The sequence below is a fragment of the Muntiacus reevesi genome, chromosome 1 (assembly GCF_963930625.1).
Source record: "Muntiacus reevesi chromosome 1, mMunRee1.1, whole genome shotgun sequence".
Taxonomy (NCBI): domain Eukaryota; kingdom Metazoa; phylum Chordata; class Mammalia; order Artiodactyla; family Cervidae; genus Muntiacus; species Muntiacus reevesi.
This window is the reverse complement of record NC_089249.1, coordinates 194,991,932-195,012,731: the sequence shown is the minus strand read 5'-3', so window position 1 is coordinate 195,012,731 and position 20,800 is coordinate 194,991,932. Positions and strand designations below refer to the sequence as shown.

The window sequence follows — 20,800 nt, the reverse complement described above, 5'->3', positions numbered from 1 at the left end:
ATCCAGTGGATGTTGGCAATTTGATCTCTGGTTCCTCTGCCTTTCTAAATCCAGCTTGAACATCTGGAAGTTCATGGTTCACATACTGTTGAAGCCTGGCTTGGAGAATTTTGAGCATTACTTTGCTAGCATGTAAGATGAGTGCAATTGTGCAGTAGTTTGAACATTCTTTGGCATTGCCTTTCTTTGGGATTGGAATGAAAACTGACCTTTTCCAGTCCTGTGGCCACTGCTGAGTTTTCCAAATTTGCTGACATATTGAGTGCAACACTTTCACAGCATCATCTTTCAGGATTTGAAATAGCTCAACTGGAATTCCATCACTTCCACTAGCTTTGTTCATAGTGATGCTCCCTAAGGCCCACTTGACTTCGCCTTCCAGGATGTCTGACTCTAGGTGAGTGATCACACCATCGTGATTATCTGGATCATGAAGATCTTTTTTGTATAGTTCTTCTTGCCATCTCTTCTTAATATCTTCTGCTTCTGTTAGGTCCTTACCATTTCTGTCCTTTATTGTCTTTGCATGAAATGTTCCCTTGGTATCTCTTGGTATCTCTAATATCTCTAATCTGGTAGCTTAGGGGTAAAGAATCCTCCTGTCAATGTAGGAGATCCAGGTACAATTCCTGGGCTGGGAAGATCCCTTGGAGAAGGAAATGGCAACCTGCTCCAGTATTCTAGCCTAGAAAATCCCATGGACAGAGGAGTCTGAAAGGCTAAAGTCCACGGGGTCTCAAAGAGTCAGACATGACTTAGTGACTGAAAATCAACGAAGACTCTCTGAGTAGGGGACCTAGCTGATGGCTTGGGTTGCATGTCTATGAAGCTGGTGGTGAAGGGAGAAAGCTGGCGCTGGGCAGTGGTCTGGGGTCACTGCAGGGGATACTGAATCAGGGACTAGAGAAGGGGAACAAGGGTGAGTGGCCCATTAGATGTATAGATATGCTTTTTGGTGTGACCTTTGATGTAAACACATTTTGATGAAAACCCTACATTTTCTTATTCTATTTCAGTAGACGTGCCATCAAATATTGCAAAAATCATCATCGGTCCCCTCATCTTTGTCTTTCTCTTCAGTGTTGTGATTGGAAGTATTTATCTATTCCTGAGAAAGAGGTGAGTGTGGTGATATGCTGGTAAGTGGTTAACAACCAGCTCTCTTGGGGAAAAGTATGTCTACATGTGTGTTAGTCTCACGGTTGTGTCTAACTCTTTGCAACCCCATGGACTGTAGCCTGGCAGACTGCATTGTCCATGGAATCCTCCAGGCAAGAATACTGGAGTGGGTAGCTATTCCCTTCTCCAGGGGAACCTTCCTGACCCAGGGACCAAACCCAGGTCTCTTGCATTGTTGGCAGATTGTTTACCATCTGAGCCAACAGGGAAAGCCATATACATTATGATAAGATTTAATTTATCCATTTTTTTTTAAACATAGACTTGATTTCTTAGTTTTCAGTTCATAGCAAAACTGAGGCAAAAGTATAAGAATTTCCCATACACCCCTTGACCCATGCATGATCCCCTATTATCAACATCCCCCATCAGAGTGGTTATTTGTTATAACTGATAAACCTACATCAATACAACGTTATCACCCAAAGTCCATAATTTACACTATGCTTCACTCTCATTGATGTGCATTGTATGGATTTGGACAAATAATACAATGACATGTTTCTACTGGGGCTTCCCCAGTGACTCAGAAGTAAGGAATCCACCTGCCAGTGCAGGAGATGCAGGTTCAATCCCTAGATCAGGAAGATCCCCTGCAGAAGGAAATGGCGACCCACTGCAGTATTCTTGCCTGGGAAATCCCATGAACAGAGAAGCCTGGCGGGCTACAGACCATGGGGGTCACAAAAGAGTCAGGCACAGCTTAGCGACTAAATGACTACCACAGTGCAGTCACTCATGAACATATAGTATTTCTGCCATATGTATGCAATCATCTAAATAAATAAGATAACAGAGATGGAGTGAAGAGTGTCCAATATAGTAAGATACAGTGTGATAATTAGGAAGTGGTCAGTTTTGAGTATGTGTTACATTTGCTTTGAAGATAATATATTTAACTGTAAGCTTACGTAATTTAATTTTAAGCGGTGGTTGTACTTAACAACTGGCTTGCAAATTTCCTGAAAATTTAACAGTTGTTTCTCATAAGCTGGAATGAGATGGTTTCAGAACAGCAGCGGGTGAATAGTTTTTAGATGTTATAATGACAACCATAAATTATAGTTTATGGGTAAGCTGTTCCACGCTGATGCACTTAAGTAGCCATCTGATGGGCTTCTGCTAAAAAAAAATTAGGATCCCCCATCCTCACCGCAGACTGTATCCAGGATTATGTGGCTTCTGCTAATAAGGATAGCTGTTTGCTCTGGGGAGGTTATATCCTCCTGCTAGATACCCACAGAGTCCTGTGAGTTTATCAAGAAGGAGTGTCTCTATTTTTCTCATCCAGGCAGCCGGATGGGCCACTGGGACCACTGTATGCTTCTTCAAACCCAGAGTACCTCAGTGCCAGCGATGGTGAGTTCTATCCCTTTGCCTGTGGGTGACCGGAACCCCTCTGTTTGGTTTCCTATGCCATCTCCATCAATTGATAGTCAAGGGTTGGTACCCTGGGGGGTTGAGAAGAGTCTCCTTGTTCCCTTGAGTCGGCACACCTGCCCCTTGTGCAGAAACCCTGTTACCAGGAGCAATTAGACACCTGCCGTCTGGCACTTGTTTGGATGGACTGATCTAGATGGTCTAGATGTGCTTGGGCTGGGCTGAGACACCCTGAACTTGGTGCTGCAGGTAGAGATATAGAGCATGGGTCCTATGCTAGAGAGCGTGCCGAGGGTCAGAGCCGGAAAGTGGTGACAAAACAGGCCATCCAAGCTGCGAGGTGGGGTCAGAAGCCAAGATGGGAGACTGGAGATGAGGGATGGGGCAAACAAGAAGCAAGGACCAGATGGGGAATACGGGATGCTGGGTGGTTACCACCAGCACCTCTGCCATTGGTGGCCACTTAATATGGGTGAGATGCTGATGCTGGTGACAGGAGCATAGGGCCGATGACCATATTCCCTTGATTGTACCAAAGGGCAGTGAGTGACCCTTGTAAGTAAAGCTTTGACTGTTCCTTTAGACATGAAGGCAGCTATTGCATTACAACCTTCTAAAATGCTTCATGCAGCAAAAAAAATCAAAGAGCGACTTTCAAGGCATGAACACTATTGAGTGGCAGGATGCTGCTTTGGGAGACAGGGGTGGTGTTTTTAAGGATACCTGGGATTCATTTCAAAGAAGTCTGATAAGACATGCAGACATGGAAGTAACTGTCATGAGGAAGAACTGTAGACTCACGGAGCCTGGAAAAACAGGAGGCAGGGCCACATGGGGAAGCACCAGGGTTGGTCAGGAGGCAGAGGGAGTGAGAGAAAAATATGAGCAAGAGGCTTTATTGTCTTTTCCATGGGAAAGGGGAAGTAAGACATAGGAGGGGCTAATTCAAGCTAAACTATTTCAGCAGGATCTGGGGCATAGGAACTGTCCCTGGTTGTCTCCTAACTGGACCTGGGATGATCAGGGCAGGGGGATGGTGACCCAGAGTGTGAAAGCCTGATGATGAAGGGGATTAGAATGTGGGCTCTGGACTGGCTGGTTTGCATATGAAAGGTGGACTCAGAGGCACTTAATTTATTATCTGTGAATTGGCCACCCCTGGGAAGGGCAGTCCTTCCAGGGCCAGCAAGACCTCAAAGCATGAGAATAGAGAAACTAGACAAGGGAGTTATTCCAGGTGGGAATAGGCACAGAGTCCAGGATTAAGAAGGGGTGAGTGTTGATCCAGAGCCTTCCTCTCTCTGTTTGGGGAGTGGCATTGTTAACCATGTCAGAGATGGGAAAGCTGAACCCCAGGGCTGCCATCAACTCCCTCAGTGTTGTGCATCTGCTCTACTATCCTGCTTCCTTCTGGGACTGCAGCAGCGGCTAAGGGCACAGGGCTGCTCAGTGAAAGCTGGAAGTTGCAGCTCGTGGGTCTTTAAGGCCAGGAAGTTCTGGGCCAAGAGGTACACAGAGGGAAAGGTCCAAGCTCAGGGCTCTCGGGAGGTTGGGGGGGGGACTCCCCAGTGAGTATGTGTAAGTTCATGTGGGTTCAGAGCTCTTGTTTGATCCAATGTCCTTGCAAGAGCCATTGGTGATGGTGTTGTGTTGCTTGGACTGCTGTAGTCAGGCTGGGTGGCTTAGAAAACAGTTTGATTTCCTCACAGTCCTAGAGGCTGGAACTCTGAGATCAAGGTGTCAGCAGGATGGGTTTCTCCTGAGTCCTCTCTCCTTGGCTTGTAGATGGCCATCTTCTCCCTGTGTCCTCACATGGTTTTCCCTCTGTGTCTGTATCCTAATCTCTTCAAGGACTCCAGTCAGATTGGATTAGGACCACTCTAATGACCTTATTTTACCTTGATCATCTCTGTAAAGACTCCACCTCTAAATTCAGTCACATTCTGAAAAACTTGGGTTAGGACATCAACATATACATTTGTGAGGGATACAATTTTAGCATGCAACAGGTGCAGAGGAGAGCAGGAAGCATCATGGTTTTTCTTAAGACTGTGTATTTGTCTGCAAATTATTTGCTGCAGTGTAACAAACCACTACAAACTTAGGGGCTTAAAACAACCACTATCTATTGGCTCAAAATTTGGTGGGTTTGCCACCTGGGCAGTGCTCAACTGGGTGGTTTTTCTGGTCTCACTCACATGGCTGTAGCCCTTTTGCAGATCCACTGGCACTGAGTTGTCTTGAATTGGCTCACTCACCTATCTGGTGGCAGGCAGGCTGGGTGTTCCCCCTTCCTTTTGGTACTTTGCAGAAACAACAGGCTTAGAAGGGAAGTAGCATCCTTTGGTAAGGGGACTCTGAAATCAGACAGGATGCAGGCTCAGCTCGGCACGTTACTGGCCAGGACCATGGACTGATTACGGCTCCTTCCTGAACCTCTGTCCATCCTGTTATTGGCCCTGTGCCCACTGCCCAGCACAAGGTCTGAACCACAGGAACCACTTTAGTGAACATTTACAAGGAGGAGGTTGGGTGGGAGGTGGCCAGGACCCCCACGGGATCTGCTGAGGGTGCTGTGTAGATAAGTGAGGAGTAGTATTTCCATGCTCTGTGTATGTGCCGGACGAGTGGGAGGTGCCTCGAGAGAAGATCACGCTCCTGCGAGAACTGGGGCAAGGCTCCTTTGGCATGGTGTACGAGGGCAACGCCAGGGACATTGTCAAGGGTGAGGCGGAGACCCGTGTAGCAGTGAAGACGGTCAACGAGTCGGCCAGCCTGCGAGAGCGGATCGAGTTTCTCAACGAGGCTTCAGTCATGAAGGGCTTCACCTGCCACCATGTGGTGAGTCCCCCTGCTGGCTCCGGGAGCAGACAAAGGCTTTATTTTTTAATTTTTATTTTAGTTTTTTAAATTTTAGTTGGAGGATAATACACTACCATGTGCAAAATAGATAGCTAGTGGGAAGCTGCTATATGACACAGGGAGCCCAGCCCAGCGCTTTGTGACGACCTAGAGCCTATATATACTTATGACTGATTTGCTTGTTGTGTGGCAGAAACCAACACAACAGTGCAAAGGCTTCCTTAACACACATTCTCTCGGCCCATCTCCTCCATCCTTCCTCTTAATGCATAGAGCTTGAGGATGCTGAGTGTGGACCTTCTGCCCAGCCCCCACTCTGCTGAGCATCCCAAAGGTGGCCCTTCCCTTCTCGTTTCTCCAATCCCATCCTTTCCCACCTCACCTAGAGTGAGACCCTTTTGCTGTCCCATCACTTTCTTGAATCTTCTGTCTCTTTCCTCTTCCCGGCTCCTATGTAACCTTTAAACACTGTGGTCCACCTGATCCCTGCCCCCCACTCCCCAGTCAGCATAGACTCTCCCTGCCTTTCTACTCTTTTAGTTTCCCCTTGAGCCTGTGTCCTTTCATCCTTGCCCCAAGCATGTTCTTGGAGCACCTGCTCTATATGAGCTCCATTCTCCTCTCTGGGATGCAGCGGATGTCTGTCTTCCTGGAGCCCCCAATCCAGAGGTGGGGAGAGAATCTAAACACAGCAAGTTAATGATGTCATCCCATGAGGAGATGATGCTATGGCAACAGTGGAGAGGAGGGCGGAGCTGGGGGTTTGGGAAGGCAGCAGTGGCAAAGGTATATTTGAGCAAAGACTCCAGGATGTAGGGACTGGGTTGAGGGACAGGTGAGAGGACAGAGCATCAGGCAGAGGGAACAGTTAATGCAAAGTTCTGGAGGTGGGCTCAGAGATACAAGGGTTTGTCTTGACGTGTTGCTGTTTGGGAGCAGCCATTTATTCACTTCTTTCAGTAGTATTTGTGCAGGCCACTGCAGGAGATGTTGCAGGGACAAGGTTGAATGAACCACTGTGATTCTTTTGGCCCTTGTGCAGCTTGCTTTTTTTTTTTTGGCCTCGCCCCATGGCTTATGGGATCTTGATTCCCAACACAGAGTCCTAACCACTGGACTGCCAGGGAATTCCCCGTAGCTTGCAATTTTCATCTGTACCATCCAGGACAGTGGGGCTTCCCTGATAGCTCAGTTGGTAAAGAATCCACCTGCAATGCAAGAGACCCCAGTTCAATTCCTGGGATGGGAAGATCCGCTGGAGAAGAGATAGGCTACCCACTCCAGTATTCTTGGGCTTCCCTTGTGGCTCAGCTGATAAAGAATCCACCTGCAATGCAAGAAACCTGGATTCGATCCCTGGGTTGGGAAGATCCCCTGGAGAAGGGAAAGGCTACCCACTCCAGTATTCTGGCCTGGAGAATTAATTCCATGGACTGTGTAGTCCACGGGCTCGCAAAGAGTTGGACACGACTGAGGAACTTTCACTTTCACTTTCATCCAGGACAGTGGCCACTCACTTCCCCACCCCAAATCCAACAAGATGTTGACCTTGGTGTTTCTTTGGAACAGACCAGGGCTTCCTACAGGCCACTCAGGACCAGGGTGCTGGGTGTGATGTAGGTACCACGCAGAAAGACCCAGGTGGGTGGACATCTTCTCACAGACCCTCATTTCAAGAATCTCCCCCACCCCTGCTTATTCCACAGGTCCGCCTCCTGGGGGTGGTGTCCAAAGGCCAGCCAACGCTGGTGGTGATGGAGCTGATGGCTCACGGAGACCTGAAGAGTTACCTCCGTTCCCTGCGGCCTGAGGCTGAGGTGAGCTGTCTCCAGCTACCTGGCAGGGCGCCCAGCTCTCACGGGCCTCGGGCACCTGCGTGGCTGAACACGCCCCCCCGTTTCAACTTTAGAATAACCCCGGCCGCCCTCCCCCTACCCTGCAAGAAATGATTCAGATGGCAGCAGAGATCGCCGATGGGATGGCATACCTGAACGCTAAGAAGTTCGTGCACCGGGATCTTGCAGCCCGGAACTGCATGGTCGCCCACGACTTTACCGTCAAAATTGGAGGTGCGTCTGGCGTTCTGCCTTGAAACGTGTGACCCAGGCTTTTTGGCTTCAGTTGTCTATAGCGAGCACTTCAATGTTTTCTAGTAGTGGGAAGGGGCAGGGTTTGGGATGGGGGCTCACCCTCATACTGTAGTTTAATTGCATTTGTCCTTTACTTCATTCATTCACTTCTTTAAGTAGTATTTGTGCTGGTGGCTGCAGGAGGTGTTACAGGGGCAAGGTTGAGTAAGTCACCATAATTTTTCTGCCCTTGAGAAACTTGCAATTTTTGGCTTGGCCACATGGCTTCTGGGATGTTGGTTCCCAGCTCAGAGTCCTAACCACTGGACCCCAGGGGAATTCCCTGCAGCTTGCAGTTTTTATCTGCACCATGCAGCACAGTAAAATAAAACAAATTCAGTAAAAGTAAATAAAAATAATTTAAATTCGGTAAAACAAAATTTAAAAATTTAGGAAAATAAGATTAATTCAATAAAATAAAATAATTAAAATTCAGTGAACTAATTTAAATTAATTTAAATTCAGTACAATAGAATGAGGTTAATTCAGTAAAATAAAATAAAATTAGTTCAGTAAAATAAAATAATTAAATTTCAGTGAACTAATTTAGAACTTCCCAGATAGCACTCGGGGTAAAGAACCCACCTGCCAAGACAGGAGTCATAAGAGATGCAGGTTCAATCCCTGGGTTGGGAAGATCTCCTGGAGGAGGAAATGGCAGCCCAAGCCAGTATTTATGCCTGGAGAATCCCATGGACAGAGAAGCCTAGCAGCCTACAGTCTGTGGGGTCACAAAGAGTCTGATACGACCGAAGAGACTTAGCACTCACCCATGAGGAGGCTGAGACTCTGTCTTGTCTGTGGGGTGTGAGGACAAGGGGTTGTGAAGGGAGGACCTGCCTTCGGTTTCTGGCTGCGCAGCTAGGCGGGTGGTGGGGCCAGATCCAATGGGGAGCAGTAGGTTGGCTACAGAGGGTGAAAAGTTCAGCGTGGGTGGCCTGTGAGGTCGCAGGTAGGAAGGCAGTTTTGCTGAGACTGAGGTCCCCGTGTTGCAGGTCAGGGCATCGCTGCTTTGCCGCTTGGTGGTTCTTTTCTTTCCTTTTAAATGGTGACCCACCCTCCCCTCCATACCCCCTGAGCACCCTCAGAATCCATTCTCACTGAATTTGGCTGTGACCCAGGTGAGCTCACCCCTGGAGCAGGTGAACTCAAGGGCTCTGCCAAGGGTGGGGGAGTAAAGACGGCAGACAGCTGGGGCGCAGCTGAAGGCTAAGAGCATGTGAACTGTTTGTTGTCAGACTTCGGAATGACAAGAGACATCTATGAAACGGATTACTACCGGAAAGGGGGCAAAGGTCTGCTCCCCGTGCGGTGGATGGCACCTGAATCCCTGAAGGACGGAGTCTTCACCACCTCTTCGGACATGTGGTGAGTTATGTGTGGGCTGGTGGAAGGAACGCTGCACTTGAATTCCAGGTTGCTCTGCTAGTATGACCAGCAAGAGAGGAGTCACTTAAAAACAGACTCCTTCATGGCTTCTCCATCAAGAAAAGGAAGGGATAGCATGTCGGGGGGACCTTTGCACAACTACTGTGACATTCCAATGAAGATTAGTCTCATAGGAATTTCTGAACTGCAGCATCAACTGGTCACAGAACTGGCCAACCAGGTCTAGTAAGCCAAGAAAGGGTGTGTGTGTTTATTTGAATGGCTTCATTGTTACTACTCCCAACTGTCATTGGCAGGTCTTTTGGTGTGGTCCTTTGGGAAATCACCAGCTTGGCAGAACAACCTTACCAAGGTCTATCAAATGAGCAGGTGCTGAAATTTGTCATGGATGGAGGGTACCTGGATCAACCTGACAATTGTCCAGAGAGAGTGTAAGTGTAGAAAGGTGGTGTAGTGTGTGGGGTGCTCATTCAAAAGTTGTGCCTTTTGCATGGATACTCATGTTTGCATATTGTATGTCTATGTGTGTTTGTGTTTGCAAGTTTTATCTTTGAATACACACTTGTGTTTTATATGATGTCTATATGTGTGATTTTGCTTGCCTTTTGCATGCACACTTGGATTTGCATATTGTGTCTACATAGTACTACATGCTTGTGTGTTATATCATTACATGTGTGCTTTATTGCCTTTCATATCTTCAGAAGGTTGTATAGCACACTGCCCAGCAGTGGTTATTTGGGGAATAAAACTGGAGAGCTGGGGTGGAGACTTACATTTAACTACATATTCTTCTTATATCTCATTGAAAGTGGAAAAAAGAAATCACGAATTGTAAACACTAAAGCTTCAGGGGTATGTACACCATATCCCCTTCCAGTATTTGTCTTAAATTTTTGTTGCAGGAACAGATGTACAACACAAACACCAAATGCACATCAATAAACACTTGCAAAATTGTCCAGCAATGTAATAGTCCAATAATTGTAAAGTGAAATAAAGGAAAGTACTATCTCCCTAAATTAGCAATAAAAAGAAGGGAGGGAGAGAAGGAAAGAAGGAAGAGTTATGATAGTCACTGCTCTCAACGGTATGGCTAGACAGTCATTCATGTCACTCTATTGTAAGAATTTTTTGTTTGCTGTCATTCGGTCGCTAAGTTGTGTCCAACTCTTTCATGACCCATGAACCTCCAGGCCCCTCTATCCACGGGACTTCCCAGACAATATTACTGGAGGGGGTAGCCATTTCCTTCTCCAGGGGGTCTTCTTGACCCAGGGATCAAACCCAAGTCTTCAGCATTGGCAGACAGATTCTTTACCACTGAGCCACCAAGGAAGCCCATGGTAATAATAACTACTCACAGAAATTTTATTTAAAGTCTCCCAAAAATAAGAAAGAAAGAAAGAAGTGATCTAAACATCCAACAATATGAGAACTGGCAAGTAAATTGATAAAATAATCAATAAAGAAATTTGATAAAATAATACACTATAGCAATTGACATTTCAGATGATGCTTATGAAATATTTTGTAACTCAGTGGTCTAGGTTATGTTAAAATATGTATAAATTGCATTTCCAAATGTATCCAGACAGAAAAGACAAGATTATATCTGAAAGAGAGTTGTGTGCAAGCTGTATTTTCACTATATTGTTGGGTGTTTTCTACCTCTCTACAATAAGCATTTACTATGCATTGCTTATTGCATGTAATATTTCTTTACTAGTGTTTCTGGGGAAAAAAAAAAGTTTGCCTTCCTGAAAAAAATGCATGGAAGAAGGCTTTCGAGGATGCTTCATCCTCGAAAGAATAAGGTATCAGTTTAGAAAACCTAATTTGAAGAAATCTCACATGCAAGAAAGTATGAAACAGAGTTCCTTGGAAACTCGGAGCAAAATATTTCTAAACATTGCTCCATGAAGTTTCTCTCCTGGCTATGTCAGGAGGAAATTAGTGCCCCTAGGGCGGGGACCTGTCAACTTTTCCTCTAAAGGGCCGTATGGCATTTTCAGCTTTGTGGGCATGGCAGTTCTCTGCCTTGTAGTTCAAATCAGCCCAGGACAATGCATAATTGAATGGGTATAGCTACGTGCCAATAAAACTTTATTTACAAAAACACTCGGAGGACCAGATTTGGTCCAGGGGGTGAAGTTTGCCAACTCCTGCCCTGGAAGAAGTTACAATAGTGAAAGGAAGAGGTAAAATGGAAATCTTGAGCCCCTGGGTCCTATCCTAAGTAAAGTCATCATCCCCTGATCCCTCCTCTCCTTCCCTTCTCCAGAGAGTGGGGCCTGGGCTTGAGGAACAGCTGCTCAGAGCTGGCCCTCTACGATGGCCCCACCCAGCTGCCCTCATTCTGAGCATCAATGTGTATATAAAATGATGAACCCACAGAAATAGACCTACAGACACAGAAAAGAGACTTATGCTTATCAAAGGGGAAAGGAGGCGGGGAGGGATAAATTAGGAGTTTGGGATTAATAGCTTCACACTCCTGAATATAAAATAGATAAACAAGGATCTACTGCATAACACAGGGAACTATATTCAATATTTTGTAATAACCTATAAGGGAAAAGAATCTGAAAAATGATTATATATACACGGGGTTGACCAAAGTGTTTGTTTCCATAACGTCTTACAGAAACATCTGAATGAACTTTTTGACCAACCCAATCTATCTGAGGGCTTTCCTGGGGGCTCAGTGGTAGAGAATCTGCCTGCCAATGCAGGAGAGGCAGGTTCAACCCTTGGGTCTGGAAGATTCCCTGAAAGAGGCAATGGCAGCCCACTCCAATATTCTTGCCTGGAGATGTGGGTGGACAGTGGAGCCTTGGGGGCTGTAGTTGTGGGGTCCTAAAGAGTTGGACATGACTTAGCGACTGAACAACAACAACAACAAAAATATATATATCTGAATCCCTTTGCCCTACACCTGAAATTAACACAACATCGTAAATCAACTCTAATATTAAAAAAAAAAAACAACAACAAAAACTGATGGACCTGGCTGGTCTTCACCAAGTGGCAACATCAGGAGAGGCCCTTGTGGATCTGGTTTGGGAAACCCTTGGCTCTCTTTTTAAAACCATCTTTCGCGCCCTTCGAATGGCTGTTTCTGCTTGACCCTGGAGGTCAGCACTTGTCCGCATGGGAGTGAGTGCACCGCAGGCGCCGGGTGGGGGAAGGAGGGTCGCTTGGCGGGGGGGCCCCGGTCCTCACCCTCCACGTGTCCCTCTCTGTCCTGCAGCACCGACCTGATGCGGATGTGCTGGCAGTTCAACCCCAAGATGCGTCCGACCTTCCTGGAGATCGTGGACCTGCTCAAGGACGACCTGCACCCCAGCTTTCCTGAAGTGTCCTTCTTCCACAGCGAGGAGAACAAGGCGCCCGAGAGCGAGGAGCTGGAAATGGAGTTTGAGGACATGGAGAGCGTGCCCCTGGACCGGTCCTCGTACGCGCAGAGAGAGGAGGCCGGGGGCCGGGATGGAGGGTCGGCGCTGGGGCTAAAGCGAAACTATGACGAGCACATCCCCTACACCCACATGAACGGGGGCAAGAAAAATGGACGGATTCTTACTCTGCCCCGGTCAAATCCTTCCTAACGACCCCTGCTAGTGGGGGAAGGGTTCCTGAATTCACTTCCCTCTGGTTCGAAGGCCTCCAGAAAACTCAGGATTTCCACCTAACTCTGCCACAGTGTCAAACAGAGCTCAGAGATCACGACTATCCATTTCTGTTCCTCTTCTGACTTCAAACGCAGTGGTTCCATTGCCTATTTGACTTGTCATCTGAGCACTTAACTGTGAACCTGGATGGGGAAGGGGTTTCCATGGCTGCTGTCCTTTTGGGCCACCGAGGTTTCAAGCCCAGATGTTATTATTATTATTATTTTCCCTAGTAGTTTGAAAGAAAGCACCTATTTTTACAAAGTTTTTCTTTTTTTTTTTTTTTTGCTGTTGTCTGAGCTATAGTAGAAAACATAAATCTTGTTTATGAAGCAAAAGTTAGAAAGAAACAAACCCAGTTCTAGTAGAATTCCAAGCTTTACCGAGTGGGCTTCAGGAAAGTGTTTTTTCATCCAGGCTGAAGGATTGTTTTTTGTTTTTTTCCTTCACAAAACCAGTTCCTCAAATTGACCAATAGCTGCTGCTTTTGTACTTTGGACTTGGGTCTGCAGTCCGATGTGTGGTTCCTGTGTGCACTTGTGTGTGTGTGTGTGTGTGTGTGTGTGTGTGTGTGTGTGCACGCGCACAAATCATGTGTGCTGAGTGAACACCTTGGGGATCAGCCCATGAAGGTTCAGCTCTTCTGGAGTATGTGAGTCCCTGCTTCCCTCCCCACCCCTTCCTTCTTTTCTACTGGGAGACTGTGCCCTCAACAAATTCTTCTGTCCCAAATGGAGCCTCAGGATTCTTCTCTCCCTTAACTTTGGTGAAAAATGTTTTCTGGGAGCCATGGGAGTCATTGGAGTGATAATGGATCTTTTCAAGACCAAACAAAGCCAGGACATAGCAAAGATTTTTAAAAAGACGAAAAGAAAAACAAGAACTGAGATGATGAAGAGTTTTGAGAATATATTTGTAACATATTTAATTTTCAAAAAGAATCTCCAGTATCCGCCTCATAAATTATTGACCATTTCCTGGGGTGGGAGGTAGGGGCGTGTGGGTTTGTCTGCCTGTGTGGGGCAGGAGGAGCCAGGCACCGGTGGCCTCTTTGCTTGGTCTTCAAGGCATCCATTTTTTCTGGGACTAAAGCCACATTAGCTGCTAATCCTCTGGACATCGTGGTGAGGCCACGCTGAGCGTGTGGGCGATGGGGTTTGATGGATGGTTTGGTTTCTGCTCTGAAAAGCTGAGCCCTGCCTTCGAACACACTTGTGACTCCTGGATCTTCTGGTTCCCTGTGTGTACTGCTCAAGCTTCCTCAGCGGGGTGTCCATGTCCCACAGGGATTGTGCAAATTCGGCACCATCAGATCTCAACGTGGGACAGCACGAGTGGACTTTGAAAACACTAGCAATATGAAGACGTGCCTGTCGGTCCCCTCTGCCCTCAGGGCATCCGACCGTCCTCAGAACTGAGCTCCCAGAAGCTGCTCTGCGCCCAGTGACTTCAACTGGACCAGGTGTGGAGCCTGAGCTGAATTCTCAGGTACTTAACGATAGTGCAGTCCCTAAGAGAGTCAAGTCCAGAGGAGAAATCGCTAAGGACCTTCACACTACGGAGAACGTGAGAATGGGCATGATGCCACAGTTGCTTCCCTTCTGGGGGACGAATGACCGCTGCTCAAATACAGAACATGGTGGACTCATTGCCATGGTTCATCCAAATCATCACCCACAGGTTATCTCTCGAGTGCATTTTCTCACAAGTCTTAGACTGCTTTCCTTCTCTTCTCAAGAATTGTGGGCTTCAGAACACCTGGGATGCCATGGTGACCTCCAAACCTTCTCAGTTCTTGATGAAGAACACAGGTAGACACGCATCCCAGTTGCCTCTGGCTATCTTATTTATACGATTTCAGAAATGACAGCATGTCAGTATATTTCCAGGGAGCCTCAGTGATTGGGTACAAGGAGCACAGAAATTATTTTCGCCAAATTTATTTTGTACATAGACGAGGATCTGTATGTAAGTTAAAAAGGAACGAAACACGTAGATCTAGGTATTTTGTTCTTTTCATAGTAAATTTGTAGTGGCCATATACTACGGTAGCAGCAATTTTCACATTTTTCTAATTCAGAAAGGTTTTCTTATATTAGGGGAAAATTATTTATTTTAATATATAAAAATCACTGTAAAAAATCACTTTCATAAGAAATGGTGAGCATGTAAAAAAATTTTTTTCAAAGAAAAATAAACAGGTGAATGTGGGGTAATGATTTTTTTTCCCAGCACAGTCTACCTCAGTGTATTGTTAGGATGTGGTTCAATAATGGACATCTTTGAGACTTCAGAATTCTGTCTGGATCCGATCTGAATCAGGGAAGATTCATATCAGCTGATTCCGAATACCAGGGACCAGTAAGAATTTTGAGGGAGGGAGTGGGGCTGAAGTATGGCTTTCATGTGAGCATAGATCCTTTTCCTGGCTGATAATATTCGCCTCTGAATTTAATCTTCCTTTTTTTTTTTGTTTGATCCTCCCTCCATTGACACCGTGGCCTTTAAGAATGAAGCAAGTTTCAGGCCATCACGATGTATCTGATGTATCCAGTTCTGAGCTACCCTTAGCTGATGAGGGAAGCTGCAGTGTTGAGACAGTCTTTGATCCAGTCAGCATGCTCCCTTCCCCTTAGAATCTCCGTGGTGTTATCATCTAGGTGCCCTAGGCTCTCCATGATTTATTTCCACTCTTTTTAGGCTGAGATGCTTTGGGTGGGGAACATATCTTTGTCTTAGGAACTTCACACACAAGCAGTCAATGCAGTGTCTGTTGTTATTCTCTGAGTGGGAAGGGAGATGTTGAGAAATCTCAACCCTAAACCCGCCGAGAGGCTAAGCACATTTTTTTAGCAACAAAACCTTGGACCTTCTCATTTTGGTTTGGTTGACTTCAAGATGATGCTATTTGACCTTCGGTACTTTGACAACCCATGTGTAAGCCTAGATGGGGCCGGCAGAAATGCTGTTGTACGCACCAGACCTCACTGCCCTTCCCATACCTGTAGGTACCACCCCAGCAGAGTCACCTTTCTCCACTTGCCCTGGAGAGGTAGTAAAGTGCTGGGTCTGCCCTTTGTGAATGGAATTCCCCTGACTTCATTTAGCTATCTCTGCTGCAGCAGTGAAAGAACAAGCAGGCTTGGATCATAGCCTCCTTTTGCATCAGATAATGTGGACTCTGTCACAACAGAATTCAGTCCTCGAAACGGATGTCCTGGGGGATTGTAGTGATAGATTATTATTTCTTTTTTAAAGCAACAAAGCCAGCTTTGGTTGAATTTTTTGTTTTTGTTTTTAAAGGTGTCTCATTATTTTAAAAACCCCTTTTTATTTGTGTGGCAAAAATAAACATATAGTAGTTCCTCCCTGGATCAGTGATGTCAAACGCACTAGTCTGGAAATGTTTGTATTCTGGGAGCTGTCCTGGGTGCTTTTCTGTCCTTTTAAGCTAGTAAGAAGCGAGAAGTGTTGCTGGTTCTCTGGATAGATGTTGAGCACAACTGAAAGAAAATGTGGGAATTGATGCGAAGGTCTGCACAAACATTCTGAGACCACTGGAGACTGCCTCCAATTGCTAGGCAGATCTCTGTCTCTCCAGCCGGAGCAGATGATCTGCCGTGAAATGTGCTTGTTGGGTTGGGAGGTGTTTATCTGAAATAGCCATAAGATTGATCAGTGGGCAGGGTTTGGCCCATGCTTTCCATCTGGGTACATGAGTGGATGTGCTGTAGTCCCCCAAATGACAATCTTTTTCTTCTTTGTGGTTGGTAGAGGTTGGGGTTCGAGTGCCACTTGACACCACAGGTGATTCAGAAATGATGATTTTGTTCGGAGTTGGGGGATGGGGTTGCACTGATTATACATGAATGATGCCCGTAGAATGATATCCCTTCAAAAAACCTTCTGGAATGTTCTTGAGAATATTGATTTACACCAGAATTGACGTTGGGAATAGAAAGTACAGATGGGCATTTGTTCTTTAAAAGGCTTTGTAAAGGAATGCAATGGACATTCCGAGGCTGTACCTGGAGGTGAATGTTTCCTTAGGAGTCCCCCAGAGACAGAGGGAACCAAAGACTTCTTGAGCTCACTGTCATCTTCTCATACCAGTCAAGATCCAGAACCAGGCTCTGGCCACATTTTTATTTGGGTTTGGGCCCTAAAAATCCTTGTTAAAACTCAAATCAGGAACCCAGGGCTCTTGGTCCCATTTGAGAAGAAAGGAAACAGTATTCCCTCCCCCGCCCCCAAAGCGTGCGTGTCCACACCCATTCAGGAATGGCTTGTCTCTCTACCTTGTCCCAGGTGGGGTGGGGCGGGGGTCCAAGCCCTGCCCGTCAGCAGCAGACACCTCCTGTGCCTCGGCTTATGCGGAAATCAACTCAGAGACACAAGACCCACCGAGAGCTCAATTCTTAGATTTTTCAATGTTTTCCTACAAGAGCCAAGTAGCACCATATACAGAATATGCCTTTTTTCTTTTTGAATATCAAAATTGCTCTGCATGTAAAATATGGGATAATTACCTGTTTATATGAAAATTCGAAATAAATTATCTGAGAATACTCTTGTTCCTGTGTGGTGTCCAAGCCAGGACTTGTGAACTGTGTTAAGGCGAATCCCTGGATGAGAGGAGACAAATCCCTAGGTTCTTCATAACAGTGAATCAGGAGGTTAAATATTGTTGCCATCAGGGTTAGTGATAATTCACTGATCCATACCTGTACAGTTGAATCAACCCTTTACATACTGAACTATTTCTATACTAGTTGGTAAGTACCTGCCACCTCAGGGACCCCAAACCTCCCCAGGTTCCAAACACTAACCCTAAGAATACCCCAAGATCTTGCTCCATTCCACCATGCTGGAGACTTAGATGCGGAGTAGGTGGCCAGTTCAGTGTTTGCTACTGTCCGCTTACCCAAAGGAAGTCACATAGATGAGCCCAGAGTCAGCCTCAGGGGAGGGAGCTGTGTCTGAGGGTCTTGATTGAGGGTGTGTGTGAGTGGGAGTCAGTCCTGCAACAATCACCCACACTTCTTACTTTACCCTCCTGTGATTGAGGATGATAGACCTTCCTTCATCTGACCATGTGTGTGAGTGTGTGTGTGTGCACATGTGCACTCTCAATCGTATCCAACTCTTTGCAATCCCATGAACTGTAGCCTGCTAGGCTCCTCTGTCCATAGGATTTCCCAAGTAAGAATACTGGAGTGGGTTACCATTTCCTTCTCCGTAGGATCTTCCCAACCCAGTGTCTCCTGCATTGGCAGGTGGATTCTTTACAACTGAACCACCAGGGAAGCCATATGACCATAGTGAGGATCAAATAAGGTAACATTTATCCCCCAGACCCCTCCAGGTTCCTCACCACTAAGAAACTCATGCCACTGCTAGGTAGTAGCCTGAATTGTGCCTCCCTGGGTTTGTGGAATTCAGTAAAGCCTCTTGGAAAAGGGAAAATGCTTTCTCCCCAGGAAAGAATCTCAAAGATACTTCAGTCTTGAGTAAGAAGCTGAGTGGGTGGCATCTTCTCAGAGGGGCCACTCAGACTCCTCAAACCCATGGCCAAGAGATGACAAGGCAGCTTTGGGTCCCTGGCACTCTGACTCCAACTCAAATGTGAGCAGCATGACAGATGAGATATTTGTCACAAGCAAGAGGAAGCATATAGAAGCTTTGGTATGTCCAGAGTTCTTGCAGGAGGGAAGTGATGGGGCTTCCCTGGTGGCTCAGTGGTAAAGAATCCACTTGCCAATGTAAGAGAGGCAGATTTAATCCCTGATCCAGGAAGACCTCACAGGTTGCAGAGCAGCTGAGCCCATGCACTGCAACTGTTGAGCCTTTACTCTAGAGCCCAGGAGCTGCAACTGCTGATCCCACTCGCCCTCGAGCCGGTGCTTAGCAACAAAGGAAGCCACCGCAATAAGAAGCATGCACAGTGCAACTAGACAGTAGCCTGCACTCACTGCAACTAGAAGAAAGCCCGCATAGCAGTGAAGACCCAGAACAGCCCCAATAAAATAAATAAATAAATTTTCGAAAAGGCTATCCAGGAGACTTCCTAGAGGAGGCAGCATCCCAATGGGGTGCTGAGCTACATATTTTAAAAAAAGAGGGACGTGATACTCTTAGCATGGATGACAGTGTTGGTTGTGGCCTACACTGTGTGATGAGATCCAGATTTTCTAGCTGTGGATCTCCAACCTCCTGGGTGCTGCTGATTCATCCCTTGGGGTATGGTCTTACCCTCCCACCCCCATGAAGCTGACTGTTCTGCCTGGGATTGGGTCCTCAAGGTGACTCACCCAGAATCTTCAATCTCACGTACCTCTAGAAGCCCTTGTTATAGTCAGAGACTCACAGGAGGCCACTCTGGCTGACACCAGGCTGCACCACCCAGACCACCTCTTCAGAAGCTACCAGGGAGGTTGTCTGCTGGGAGCTCACAGTGAAGTCGTTCCGTCATGTCCGACTCTTTGCAACCCCATGAACTGTAACCTGCCAGGCTCCTCTGTCCATGGGATTTTCTAGGCAAGAGTACTGGGGCTTGCAACGGAGTCCTTTTTGCCAGAACTTTCCAAGGCTTAAGGGAGCTGCTTGGTCCAACATTATGTCCCCTCCCTAGGGGTAGCCACATTTGATGAATGGCCAGGAATACAGATGCCTGACCTTTGTGCCTAAATACAAGTTGAGGGTTCAGTTGTGTCCCCCACTGCCTAAAAGAGATTATGTCCAAGTCCTAATCTCCAGCACCTTAGAATGTGAGCTTATTTGAAAATTACATGGTAGATGTAATTCGTTCAAGTTTCAGGTGAGTTCACTTGGAGTAGACTGGGTCCCTAATCTGATATGATGGTGGCCCTTATTAAAGGGGTAAAATTGGACACAGACCCACACACATACACACACACAGGAAGAGCGCCTTGTGAAGATGAAGACAGGAACTGGGAAGAAGAGACTGCAAGCCAAGGAATGCCAAAAACCACCAGCAAACTGCCTTCAGGAGGAACCAGCTCGGCAGATACCTTGATCTTCAACTTGCAGCCTCAAAACATAAAACAGAAGCAATATTGTAACAAACTCAGTAAAGACTTTAAAGATGGTCCACATCAAAAAAACTTTTTAAAAAGGTAAGGTAAAATACAAATGGATAAAAGTTCTTTGTGGCTACAACCCTGGAGTCCTTTTAGTCTCTTATCCCCACAGACTTGCTGGGGCTACTCCAAGGTCTCCTCACCTCCACTGCATCTGAACTTACTGTCAGGATGGAAGATGATTCTAGTTTCTGTGCTCTGGAACATGCAGCTGTCAGCACTTCTTGGTGTCTAGTTGTGCTGTTGTTAAGTCGCTAAGTTGTATCTGACTCTTTCTGACCCCATGAACTGCAGCACACCAGGCTTCTCTGTCCTTCGCTAGCTCCTGTTGCTTGTTCAGATTCATGTCCATTGAGTGGGTGCTGCCATCCAACCATCTCATCCTCTGCTGTCCCCTTCTCCTTTTGCCTTCAATCTTTCCCAGCATCAGGGTCTTTTCCAATGAGTTGGTTCTTCACATCAAGTGGCCAAAGTATTGGAACTTCAACTTTAGCATCAGTCCTTCCAGTGAATATTCAGGGTTGATTTCCTTTAGGATTGACTGATTTGATCTCCTTGCAGTCCAAGGGACTTTCAAGAGTCTTTTCCAGCGCCACAAATCAAAGCCATCAGTTCTTCTGTGCCCAGCCTTCATTATGGTCCAACTCTCACATCCATACATGATGTTTAGAGCATAAACCCAAATTCTTTTTCTGCTTGGCTTCAGTCTCACTGTCTCATCGTTTTCCCTGAGGTTGAGACATATTTTTGAGCCTTCTTTTTAGATGCAAAATGGAATGTGACATTTGGACAAAATGTTGGACTAAGACTGCTACCCACTGAAGCTACCCATCAGCTCATTTGAAGCCTTCTCTCCTCCTTTCCTTGGAGAAATGTATCTCCAATTATAAACTGTGTCACAGTCATCCAGAGGGTTTTGAAAATTCAGATGGCTGGATCTCAACCCAAGTGATCTGGGATGGGGATGGAGAATTTTCATTTCTAAAAGGTCCCCAGGTGATGCTGATGGCACTAGCACAGGCACCACACATTGAGAACAGGATTCTGGAACATCACCAAGCTGATGTGAGACAGGGACAGAAAGCTGAAG

At 46.3% G+C, this 20,800-nt stretch overlaps 1 protein-coding gene across 4 annotated transcripts in view; it reads left to right on the top strand.

The window, feature by feature from the left end:
* The window catches only part of INSR (insulin receptor), a 141,318-nt gene extending 124,146 nt beyond the window's left edge, over positions 1-17,172 (top strand). For 2 of the 4 annotated variants that reach the window (XM_065917844.1, XM_065917846.1), the window contains 8 exons: positions 1,020-1,119; positions 2,471-2,538; positions 5,156-5,400; positions 7,128-7,238; positions 7,331-7,490; positions 8,789-8,918; positions 9,236-9,370; positions 12,193-17,172. In XM_065917844.1, coding sequence (XP_065773916.1) covers positions 1,020-1,119; positions 2,471-2,538; positions 5,156-5,400; positions 7,128-7,238; positions 7,331-7,490; positions 8,789-8,918; positions 9,236-9,370; positions 12,193-12,547 — 1,304 coding nt within the window. In that variant the 3' untranslated portion in view covers positions 12,548-17,172. Of the gene's footprint in view, positions 1-1,016; positions 1,120-2,470; positions 2,539-5,155; positions 5,401-7,127; positions 7,239-7,330; positions 7,491-8,788; positions 8,919-9,235; positions 9,371-12,192 lie in introns of all 4 variants that reach the window. The other 2 variants (XM_065917845.1, XM_065917843.1) reach the window with 1 other exon arrangement.
* Positions 17,173-20,800: the final 3,628 nt, after the last annotated feature.